Source organism: Pinus tabuliformis, chromosome 5_1, assembly GCF_031772625.1.
Source record: "Pinus tabuliformis cultivar Carrire ecotype Pingquan chromosome 5_1, CPIR1, whole genome shotgun sequence".
Lineage (NCBI taxonomy): Eukaryota > Viridiplantae > Streptophyta > Pinopsida > Pinales > Pinaceae > Pinus > Pinus tabuliformis.
The window spans coordinates 312,046,220-312,059,477 of record NC_142305.1 but is presented as its reverse complement, the minus strand read 5'-3'; the positions used below and the strand labels follow the sequence as shown (position 1 = coordinate 312,059,477).

The window sequence follows — 13,258 nt, the reverse complement described above, 5'->3', positions numbered from 1 at the left end:
GATGCCACGCTACCACCACGTGGGGGTTCTCATGGCACGTGCTTCATATTGGTATTGACAAATCTTTTTAGTTCCCCAATTTTTTGTTTCTAGTATTACCTTTCCTGGGTCGATAAAACCTCCCCCTCAAATACCACGTTCCCCGGGATTACATACCTCAGTATTGTATCCAACCTTCCTCCCGCTTCCCCCCCCCCACTTTCAGCTCGAGCCGATATCTCCCAAGGCCAATAGTTATTGTTTTCCCCAAGATCATGTTCCTTAGGTCGGTATTCTTTACCTACCCCAGTACCACAATCCCTAGGATAATAGCCTTAAAAAATTGGCTAAACACCAATTAAACATTGATTAAGCTCCTTAATTAAAAGGATTATTAATTAGCCCTACACATACCATCCATCGGGTTTTTATGTCAAAACACATTGTTTCAAAAACACTGGTTATTTCATCAATTCAATGAAACATTTAATAAACAACCTTCGCTCCCTTCGAACAACATGCAATATAGCTAGACTTGCTCAAAGCGCTATGATTTACAATTAACTAGGCATGAGCACACATGTTCTCATAACTAAACAAGAAGGGTCGCAATCCATTTATCAGACATTGCAAATCCTCTAAACAAGTTGAGCTACATTTTCATAAGCCATTGCTCGTCAAATAAGAGAGCATAAACATAGAGTTCTTCATATCACTCATGAACTAAATATTGAACAACGCAATCCAAACATTGATTAAAATCATAGATACACAATATCCCATACCAATCATAGAATTTGAACATCACAGTGCATGATTCAAATATACAAATATAATATATTTATCTATATGCCTCAAATTGGTTGGCAATTGAAAGAAAGACTTCCATTCTCCACCCAACCATAGGCTAGCTACACCGCAACTTTCTTGCAGCGAACCACCCCCGAGTCAGATCCAATGCATAAGGAATGCTTGTTCATCGAATTAACCAAAGTCTTGGTTTAACTCTAAAAAATATGGAGTCCTTTGTCCAGGTGGTTTATCAACTTCCCTCTAACAACAAGCACCAAGGTGCTTTATTAGCTATACCTATAGCAAGCACCAAGGTGTTTTATCATCTATTTTGTAGCAATAAGCACCACAGTGACTCACTCTTTCCTCTAAGTTCATTCACAGGGATTCGCCCTAGTTTCAGATGGGGTATTTCTCAATCTAATGAGTTGGAATCCACTGTACAAGTGGTTTATTGGTTGTTTTTTCATAGCAAAAACCGTAGGGGTCTGATGTCTACTATACAGGTGATTTATCAACTACTCAACAAGCACCAAAGTGACCCAAAATTCCCTATCCAGGTGGTTTATCAATGACTCAGCAAGCATCATAGTGACCCAAAATCCATTGTCCAAGTGGTTTATCAGCTATATAGTAGGCATTGCAGTGATTCAATCATCCATTGAACCTCCCACTGGCAACATAGGCTTAAACAACACAGTGCAATGGCCTCACATAATTTACAGGAAATTCACCCAAAATTCACAGGGGTTTAACTCATGCATAGGGTTTTGCATACCAGCACAGACATCGCTTTGTCTTCCACTATTGTTACCCAACAACTCACACGCACTCCAATGATCAACACAAGAGCCCACTTCATTCTCCAGCAATCACCCTAGTGAGAGCCAACAAATAAAACCACTCTAGCCAGCACCTTGTTCTCTTCAGTGATCTTTATATCACTTTTTTATTAGCATCCTCTTGTGCATTTGAGGAACCACCTGCTTATCTCTCTATGATCCGCTAGGGGAGAGGGCTCTATCTCTTTCTCCACTGCCCCAATCGCATCTCACAATTTGTTTGTTAGGCAGTAGCTTGCCCCCAATCACATCACATAAAATTTGACTGTCGGTAAGTGGCTCGACCAGGCCTGCAACTGGTAGCTCATTAACTTCAACAATCACGTTAAACACTAGTTTTATGGCCTTTCAAACAAGCAACGCTATCATACATTGGGATCCGAAAGGTCATCCTCTCCTTCGGTTGGCAACTATATTTAAATGTTTAAAAACACATTGTATTAGCTAGTCATGGCCCCTGTGTGCATGTTGGCACTACAATCACAACAAATTATATCAGCGAACCATGCCTCTTGTGCCCACACTAGCATTACAACCACATTATAAAAATTACAAAAATTGGGGTAATGCGAGGGTTGTCACACATCTTGAGACATTTGATTACTCTAGGCTCTTGGTAAATGTATTAAGTATTAAGAGAGGACCACTAGGATTTGGATTGAAGGTGAATGGGTGTATTGTTAAGGCACTCATTGCTGAAATGTCATTGGTGCAATTTCCCATGGGTTAGCCACCAAAAAGGGCCCAATGTGTTTTGGATTGACAATGAATGAGTGTATTGTTAAAGCATTCCTTGCCAAAAGGATTGGCAATGAATGGGTGTACTATTAAGGTTATTGGTTCAAATCCGAATGAGTTAGCCAACAAAAAAAAGTATTAAAAGGAATCAAATTATTTAAGATGTACATTTTTATCATTTAATTCCATATAATGTATTATTTTTTTAATATTAAATGACAAAAAAATTACATCATACGACATCTAATCTGATCCCTTAGATGAATTTATGATAATTTATCTTTTAAATGTCATGTACATATATAGTTATTTATTTTTCTTATTACAAATAAACTAAGCAATCTTTTATTTTATTTTTACATGACTAACTCATAATTGAAAGTAAATCTGTATTATTAGTCTCTACAATAACATGATTATAACAATAAATTTTATTAATTAATATTACAGCCGACAGTGTGTTGTTCCTAAAATTCATCCTCATCACTATTTATTCTTTCTTAGTTGCTCTTCTTTTATCATCATACTCATATCCTGATGATGGATCCCATTTGGCATTTGAAACGTTGGTATAAAAATGTAATGTTCAAACTGTGGATTCTCCGGTCAATGATTCAAAAAAAAAAATATCTTAAGTATTTTATTTATTTGGGTTTTAAATGGATTTATACTCATTTACTTTTAAATATTGTCATATACATATATAGTTATTTATTTTTCTTATTACAAATATACCAAGTGAACTTTTATTTTTATTTACATGACAAATTTATAATAAAAAATTGGTCTATGTTATTAGTCACTATCAAAACAGGATTATAACAATCAATCAATTTTCAGTTAGGAGTTAATGGGGTAATTTCAATGGTAGGAGTTAATAGGGCAATTTCATTGGTTCTGGTCGTGAAATCAAAGCTGTTCTTTGATCTGTTGGTGGTTGAATTCATCTCAACGGTTGTTTCCTCTACTATAAAAATTCTTTGAGAGGAAACTCGTGGATTAAGAGGCTGCCCATTATTGTGCCTCCACAAATGACAGCAATCCTTGACACTTTCTCAAGGAGCCAAAACCTTATCTGTGCAACTGGGAAATGATGCTACTGCAAATGACAATTATGTCGTTCTGACGCTGCTATAAATAACAATAAATAACAATTGTCATTCAGCACTCCATGGATGGCTCCCTGTATGGTCTTGCTTTGTGATGGGCCTATATGGTCTTGCTTGGAACAAACTTGAGTCATTTACTCGCATGTGTTCCCCAGCTAGAAGGTTGATGTCTCGAGTCCGGTTGTTTTATGCTCTTCCCAACTTATTTTTATCCAATAATTAGACTCTGTATGGATTTTCTTAGAGTTGAAACTGTAACCTTTTTTTGTTTAATTATCATATGCAATCTTTGTTGATTAATATAATATGGGCTTGCTCATTGGCATGTTGCAAGATTTGTTGGTAAAAACTGTGTGCCAAGTTTTTATCCACTCTTACGTGATTTGGGTGATCACTTCAAGATAGAATCTATGGCGTTATGTTTGTTGATTGTTTTGTTCTCTTTAAATTGCAGTATCGATGAACTAGACACTGTCATTAGGGAAATCACCATCCAAAATTGTGTATATTCAAATTGTTAGATTATCTTCCTGACAAAGAAAATGAGCTGCAAAGCATTCTCCAAGAAAATGAAAAGTTGAAGTTGAATGAGGCTAATGCTCTTGAAAAAATTGAACAGTTAAAAGGAGTTGCAGCTTCATCTAAGAAATCATATGACAATTGTGTTAATTACAAAAGAAGAGTATGATTTGTTGTCGAAGAAAGCACAAGAGGCTGAAGGACATGCAAGTAAAAGAATAGCAGAGATCCTTGCCCAGGTGGAGTATGCTAAAATCAAGGGAAAAAGAAGCCCTGCAGAAGTTAGATGCATTGATTTCAGATTTTGAGAAGCGTAGGCAATGTGTATGTTCTTTCCAGAAGCATGGAAGTATCAGCTACTATAATTTTGCTTATAAATGATGTCTACTATTTGCCTATTTTGGAAAAGGTAAAGTGAATATTCAAAGATATCTTTATTGATAATTATTTTGCTAATATTGTCTAAGATACTGTTCCGTTACATTATTGATCATTGCTTTCTGTAACCTCAAAGGGAATCATAACACACATGCAGGGTAGTAATGTTTAAACCACACTACTTGCAAAAGAGTAGGGCTGGACAATACTTCTGTAGAACTTTATGTAGAACAACAAAGATAGATTTCTGAGGCTGAAGTCTCCTTTGAGTAATTTTTGTGACTTATTCATAAGCAATTTTATAGCACAGTCAATGAAGAGGGGAGATGTTTTCTGTTAATTAGGGCATAATTTTGATTTGCCTTTCAGTTGGAAAAGCTCATTGCTCAAACGCAACTCCATGCATGTTAGGCACCGATGTTCTCACCATGGCTTGAGAGGTGATTGAACCTTTTCATTGAAGTACCTTAGTTCCATGCTTATGTCAACTAGCCTTAGCGTGATAAAGTGCTCTCACTGAATTTAAAAGATTAGGTGATATTCCTAGTAACTCCGCTTGTTTAATATTGAGCAGTGAAGCTGTTTTCTTCAGAGATTTGTTATAGTAGTCTCGTTTAAGCTTCTAAATTACACGAGGGCAGCTATTTTTATATGCATGGATAGAGCAACAAAACTTGAAGGTGGGAGATCTAAAATGAGTAGTTTACTTGAAAAACCATTTCAGTTTCACCTCAACGATAGGATCAATTGAAGGTAAACATTTTCAAAGTAGGATGTAGAAACCCAAATGACTGATGATAACATATTCTTGTAAATATTCAATTTCAATGGCTCATACAGATGCTATAGAAACTATAAACTATTTTTCCTGCGCTTTAATAATGTAATGTTCAGATTTGCATGGCTAGAGTATAACAGACATAAATAAACCAATGCACCAAAATATAACAATTCTAGTTTCAAACTAGAATGAAGAATCAAAATCATTTATGTGCACAAGAACCAGAATAGTGACTAGAGAAGAGTTCATAAAGGCTTCTAAAAGTAATCTATGATCTAATATCTATTGTTTTATAATGGGTTCCTACAACATAAAAGTAGTGAAGCTTCTAAGAGTAATCTGTGATCCAATATATAATCTTTATGATGGGTTCCTGCAACATAAAAGCAGCGGAGGTAGCATCTGAATGAGCTTATCCTTAATTGGGCAAGCACGCTTAAGTCCAAAAAGTACATAAACATATTCAGATGTTTCTCTGGAGTTGGACAAAATTTAATCTAACTAGTTTCTCCGCCTAGTTATATAGCTAGCACCTTTCAATAGGTTTGAGTGGAATTGGAGATTGTATGTTTGGCAGACTGAATAACTTGCAACTTTTTAATCAAAGACAAAACACACTAACTAGCTATAATAAAAACTAATTAATGATCAATTATGGTTAAGGGAAATCGTTGTTGGTTGGGTGGTACATCGTTGATGGGGCAGTTTCGGCAGTTCTAGTTGTGAAATCAAAGTGCTCTTTGATACATTTAGAAGGTATCCCAATACTAGAGGGTAATCATTCCAGTCATGTTTGAGGATATGGAAATAAATTGCCTATACCTAATTTACAATTGATAACTACTAAACAAACCGGCCAACATTCTCAGAAATGTTATCCACATAAATCACAGCATTTCTCAGAGCAAATTCCTTTAAAAAAAGTTGAATGTCACTAACTTATACAATAAATTCACTCTAAGAAATTGCACCCAAAAGACTTGTCGTCTGCCTCGAAAAACATGAATACATTGATTACATCTTTCTATCATGTGAGAACACTAGAAGGTGCCAACATAAACCATAAAAGGCCATGGCAAGAGAAAAAAAAGGGGGCTCCAGGTTGAGTGATACAAGATACTAAATGTACAAAAGCAAACAAAAATTAAACTAGGCAATAATGTATCCAAGCCACAGGAACAATGGAAATTGAGCAACTGCCATGAAAAGCAGAAGGTAGTGATGCCTGCTTGAATCTCTGTCATAACTCCTAGCCTCAGCGAATAAGATTCTCTTCATCGTCTTAACCAAGAAAATTCCCATGCACAGGCACGTCCAAGGCATCACGACATAGTAAGAATAACTCCAAATAGTCCGAGCCAAAACAGAAAGAGCTATGCCTACAAAAGCATAGCCCCCATATGCAACGAGGTCTAAAATTGGAGCTTCTCCACCACCCAGTGCATATAATGACAATTTTAACAGCAATAACTGAGCCAACCAACCAAGAAGACCCTTTGAAAATTGAATGCTCAATGCCTCGGGACTGAACCTGCTCGACATAAACATCAAAATCAGATTGGAAAAACAAGTTCAATGATCTATACCTCGGAAATTATTTGCTTTCTCAAAATAATAGAACAAAAAAAGCCACAGCAAAAGGCCAATACAACAAAAGTCTGAAAAAATCTCAAAGTACAAACCCATATTATAGATTATAAGAGCAATGACATTCATTTGTCTTTTGCGATATAATTTAAATTTTAGTTATGCACTGATTGCAGAAATATTTAGTTTATCTTTTTTAATTTTTATACAGATTTAAACTAGGGTAAGTCCACGGAATACAAAATTCTAGCAAACTGATGATGAATTCTGCAAGAATTTAGACCTATTCGCTAGCATGTGGCATTGTGCAGCAATATATTGATGTTTGAAGCTCGGGCAGGTACTTCTGCACAAGCCAAAATATTTAGGCTTGCGGAAGTCGCCCAATACACACTTAACCTTAGCAATTACTTTAGTGAATAAAGTAATTTCTTTTTATACAACAAAGTGAGTTAATCTAGTGAAGTAAAATCCAATCTCAACCATCAATCACTTTCGAGATGAGGCTTGTGGATTCAGTTAACAACTCAAGCTTATAAAATAAAAGTTGGGCCAAGGGAGAAGGCACACAATGAGCAAGCACTAAATGTTGAGAGAGCCATCTCAGCAGTTGTGTTGAGAGGTTTGTCATTGATGTCAAAGCAAGGGCCAGCCATGGTCAAAGCAAGGGCCAGCCATGCTCAAAGTCAGATGGCTGAGGGGAAACTCAATTCTGAAGAGAGAACATGGTCAAAGCAAGGAACACCCATGCTTAACGTCAGATGGCTGAGGGGAAACTCAATTCCGAAGAGAGAACATGATCAAAATGATGATAAACAATTGATTCCCTGTTTTTTTTTAACTATGAATTAAGGATACTTCAACCCATACACATAACGCTGCAACTGATGAAAAGAGGAAAATTGGAAGGTTGTAGGTGAATACCACCTTGGAGAGTTCGTTAATCTGTTTAGGAATGGATCTCTTGTTATGTGTCTGCCAGATTCCTACAGTTATATTTGGAACAGTCAATGCTGTTATTGGTGTCCTTGCATCTCTTCCTCGGGAACCATGGATATTTATTGTAGTTGTGATTTGATGAAATCGATCTCTTTATTGATATGCAAGCATGAGGAGGGAGCTATTGATTGGATGACAGCAGTTTAAGTTCTGGATGATGATATATATATACCTTGGAGCAGAGAACAATTTCAACCTTTATACAGTGCGGAAAAATAGCGATGATAAAAATATGCACCAGTCGGCTCAGCATACAAGCCAGCTCCTGCCAGAATCAGGTCGGCCCCTCCAAAAGGACAATACATATCTCATATAAATACACGTATGTTGAGGGTCATTTGGAGATTGTTAAAAAATCAGGTCTGAAATCTTCAAGAAATCCGAGCCATCTGAGGAGTGATTCATCTAATGAACAGAGTCGAATAGAAATTCTGTGTTTGAAGCAAGCTTCCTGACGTAGCTGCGAAGGGTTCTTAGGTGAAAAAAGGCCAAGACAACGCCTGAGTTTTAGTGTAACAGATATAACGCATTCGATGATTGCAATTGAAGTGGACAGTGTCTAGTCTATTGACTGTGTGGTCTGATTCGATGGTGTTTTGATTCTCTGTTTTGGTGTATTCTGTATACGTTTTGTAGTGCATGACCTGTAGTGTCTGTGGTATGATCGTAGCTGATGTCTGATTCGATGGCTGCATTGTTGTGAATCCAATATAAGCGATTTAGTGCATGAGCTGATAGACATTGGACCTTGTGAGAAGCAAAGAATTTGATCATGCAAAAAGATCAAGTCTGATTTGGTATATATGACCTGTAAAAACAGAATAGTGCCAATTTGATCTGGTGATTTATATTAGCAGGGCATTCTTAGGATTAGAGGGCACATTGGCACTGAAGAATCTCTTTTTGACAAGTCCCTTGATCTGGACTATGCAAGACCAAGTTGCAGCAATCTGAGTAATAGTGGTAATGACAAGTGCAGACTGATGACCTGCAAGATGAACTAGGAACACTTGAAAAAGAAGAAAATTCAAGTGGAGACCAGGTGGCTATAATCAGAGTTGAGAGTGAAAATCTACTGATTGCATGGTAAAGTGATGACTATCTGAGGAAGACGTAATTGACAACAAATCCACAATATAGCTTGGAGCTGGGTTGATGCCCATGCATTTTTGCTGAGTTGGTGCTCAGCCAGGGGATTGGTGTCTCCTGTGGGTTGGTGCCCACAAATTCATTAAGTTGGTGCTCAATTGGGGGATTGGTGTCTCCCATAGGTTGGTGCCTACGAAAGTTTCAGTTGAAACCGATAAACTTGATTGTACTCTTTATATATTAAGAAAATTTGAAAGAAATTGTATTTCAGTTATAAATCCTCTGTGTTCGTGTTCAATCTTAGATGGTTAATATTGTGATGGGTTGATGATTAAAATTGATTAATCAATGAAATACTGATTCACCCCCCCCTCTCAGTGTTTCCAACAATTAGTTTCAGAGCAAGGTTCCTTCTATCACAACCTGACAGCTGGAAGGAAGATCCCAGAAGGGAAAATGGCAAGATCAAGAAAACAGTCCTCCGAGCATTCAAAGGAAGCCCCCTCCCCTCCAATGCTATGCTGTCAAAACATCTAAAAATACTGAAAAAAGTTTGTGTTTCCCACCTCTTTCGTTTGATGGAACAAAATATGATCTGTGGAAAGTCAAAATGATGCACTAGTTGATGAATCTTGGTTGTGAAATATAGGAATCAGTTGTTATTGGAAGCATAGCTATAGAGGAGTCAAAAAAATACAATACAAAAGCGATGAAAGCAATCTTGAGTAGTCTATCGGAATCCATAAAAGTCAAGGTGGTTCAATGTTCTTCAGCCAAAAGTTTTTGGGAAAATCTACAAAAGTTTTATGTAGAATTTGTCTTGGTGTCTGCTGAGCCAAAACCGGAGCATGTGGAACAAGATCACAGAAATGATCAAGAAACAAAGGAGATAGATGGAGGCAAAATTGAAAACACCAAAAGCATGGAAGTTTGAATACTATGAGGATGAAGAAGACTATGAAGAAGAAGCTGAAGTAGACCTTAAAGCAGAGATTGTGGCTGATCTAAAAGAAATAAATACACTGAGAGAAGAAAATAAAGAACTTAAGAAGCAGATGCAAGACATTGAATTTTTGAAAAGAAGAATCATGACCTTGATGGTACAAAGGAAGAAGTTGTTGTCCTAAGACTCCAATTAGAAGAAGCAAAAAGAAGAGAAGGTATTTTGACAAGTCATCTCAAAACAAGATCTGAGGACATGAACAAACTTGAAGCATAATTTGGCCAACAAGAGAGAGAACTTGAAGGAATCATTTCCTTGAAGACACAACTTGAAGAACCAAGAGGAGCCAAAGAACTTAGAAGTAATGAAAATCAAAATGTTAAAGAAAGAATAAGATTTCTGAATTCAAGCTTCTGTGATCCATATTACATTAAGAAGAGTCTTTTCGGTAGAAATCACATAGGAGAAAACTTTCTCCTATGTGATTTCTACCAAAAAGACTCTTCTTAAAGAAGAAGATTGCAAGAAGTGTGAAAAATAAGTTGTCTCATGAAGGGTTAAGATTGACAGGCTCAACAAGAAATTGAAGAGCACACAAGTATCAGATGACATTCTCAGTTGCCAGAGATCACCATGCGACAAAATAGGTCTTGGTTATACAGGTGAGGCAAGCTCCAAGTTTCCAAAGATTAAGTATGAAGAAAAACCGGAAGCCATCATCCTTCAAAATCCAAATCACAATGAAAAACGGAAGGCTGAAAATATTACTAGTCCAAGAAGCTATGATGATGCCCTCAAGAGATCCACACACAGTAAAGATCAACAGAAGATTAAACCTCCTCCAAGGCAGAATATCTTCAGAATATCAACCTCGTCAAGGCAATCCTTTTCATCCAGGTACCCAAGTATATTTTTTGGTCATTGTTCTTCATGTACAGATGTTGGGCATAAGGCTAGGATTTGAAGAGCCTATCGCAGGGATGATTATAAAAGTTATTATCAAACCCCTAGAAGCAGGTTTGCAGACAGACAAGACAAATATCCAAATGGCTTCACTGGCAGAAAGTATACATCAGTTGCTCCGTCATTCAAGTACAATACAGAATGCTACCAATGTCACAATTTTGGACATATAGCATGAGACTGTAGAAGTGGCGTGAAGTGGGCTCCTACACAAATCAAGGAACAAAAGTTATCTGAAAATACTACAAAAGTTTGGAGAAGAAAACAGGTTGAACCCGGAAAAGAACTTGCCTGGAATGCTCAAGGCACTTGTTCAAGTTGCTTAATGGTTATGTGCCTAGGGCAGAATCTATGATTCACTGAGATTCTGCCTAAGAAGTTTGAAAGAGCTCTATGCTCTGTTTAAGGGAAGACGCATCCTGCATGCAAGAAATAGATAGATGACTGGGCTGTGCAAAGTTGCAAAAAGTACAGAAGCAAGCAAAACTCTTGTGAAGATGATAAAGGAAGCTGTCCCAAATCTCCTAGTGTTTCCTCCTCTCAGAACCAGACTTCTGATGTTCCTGATCAAGATATCCATGACTTGACAAAGACAAAACAGAAAATGACATTACAAGTGGGCTTCAGGATCCCCTCTAACCTTCAGAAATAGCTCAAGGGAAACAACTTAGCTACTGCAAGAGCAGAGGATGATGGCAATACTCTTATTTCTGAAGCAAGAAAGGGAGACTTGGATCAATGGTTTGTATCTTATATCATGCACCTGATGCTAGCTAGAGTTCAGCATTTTAAAGGTGACATGCATCACACTGTTTCTTGATCTGCAAACTTTCTCCCAACACTGTATTAGAGCAACAAGATATTTGGAGTCTGTGAGAATGGAGACCAAAGAAGATCTGTGTCGGAGAGTTAAGAATGAGACTGAGAAAGTTAGGCATGCTCATGAAACAGTCTTCATCAATAGAAACCAAGTTAAGTTCAGCAAAGCTCTTGTAGGCTATATGATACCCAACATTAGTGTGTTAAGTATTCCTCTGATTGATTGATTTCTATTATAGTTTGCTATGCCTTTCTCAGTTATGTCTGCATAGAAAACTCCTTTGGTGACAAAGCAGAGTTAAATTGGCACTAAGTTCAACTGACAAAATTGAACTTGTGAAATATACATGTGTGCAAATGGCATCATCCTCTATCCATGGTGTGTTAAATGCTTTGACAGAAAAACTTTCAGGTGCAGAAAACAACAGTATATGGGCAGACACCATGAAACATGTTTTCATATTGAACAGACTGTGAGGTTACATCACTGATGAAGTCTCAAAAGCTTCTTCTATTGAGCAGAAAGTAAAGGATGCATATCAGGAAAACATGGGAAAAGCCCATGCATCATCAACCTGATTTCCATCCCCACCAAATGGACAAATAATAAGAAGTGCAAATTTCAAAACTTCCAAGGATGTTTGCAACATCATGGCCAATTTGATGCAATAAATCACCCAATTGAGGTTTTGGTTGTGGTCACTAAAGATGAACCTAGGGGCTTCAGTGGTTGAGCATTTCCAAAGATTGGAGGACATATGAAATTAGTTCAAAGGAATTGGAGCATTTCTGTAGAGGTGTTGGAAGATTTATAAACAGAAAGTACAGATGATGTAAGCTGTCTACTCCTGAATAAAACAACTTATAACAGGGGAAATGAAAAGAACTTGGTCTTGTTGATGACACAGGTTACAGACTCGATAGTCCAATTTAGTGTTTCACAGGTTTAAAATGGATTCAGCTGGTGACAGGGCTGAGCTAAGGTTATATCAGTTCTTGTAGAGCAACTGGAACATTGTACTATAGATCCTGGAAAGGATAATAGCATGCTGTCCCGGACATCCCATGTTTTGGCTCTAATTTTACATGAAGACAATGCAGCTCGTGAAATTGCTGCTTACAATGGTCATGTTACTATTTTTCTGGATATCTTGTCCAGCTTTTGCCTGATCGCATTAAAAAGTGAGAGCCAACCAGATTGTAATCCAAGAAAAAAGATGGTGGTGGAGGCAATCCTGACAACTTGGAGCCTAATCAGCAAAATTCTACAGAGCAGTGCCTGATGAGTACATAACCACTAAAGATCATGTAGAAATTAAATGATCTGCACCTTGACCCAGTTTACAAGTTTGCATGCATTTGTTTAGGCCCAACCCGCATGTTTTGACATGCTGATATAAATTTCAGTTTGCATTTATTGCAAACATTAAAGAGTGTTTCTACTAATTTTTCACTTTCCTATCAGCCAATAATTAATGTAAAAATTATGGAAGCATTCAACACATTTGAGACACTAGTTTTTGGTCAATCTGACCCCAGGAAAACCCCACAGCCTCTTGGGGAAAACCGGTCTTTAAAGGAGGATTATTGCTTGAGAAAATTTCAATAAGTACATAAAACACGGTACTTATCTCTCTTTTTTCTGAAGCATTAATTGCACTCATTCTGCAAATTTGTGCCCACTGATTTTTTCAGATTTCCACAAAATTACATGCCCAGA

General features: G+C 37.2%; 1 protein-coding gene across 2 annotated transcripts in view; it reads right to left on the bottom strand.

Annotated features, from left to right (window-relative positions):
• Positions 1-6,035: 6,035 nt before the first annotated feature.
• The window catches only part of LOC149164613 (uncharacterized), a 33,605-nt gene continuing 26,382 nt past the window's right edge, over positions 6,036-13,258 (bottom strand). For both annotated transcript variants that reach the window (XM_089432119.1, XM_089432121.1), the window contains one exon: positions 6,036-6,669. In XM_089432119.1, coding sequence (XP_089288245.1) covers positions 6,288-6,669 — 382 coding nt within the window. In that variant the 3' untranslated portion in view covers positions 6,036-6,287. The remainder of the gene's footprint in view (positions 6,670-13,258) is intronic.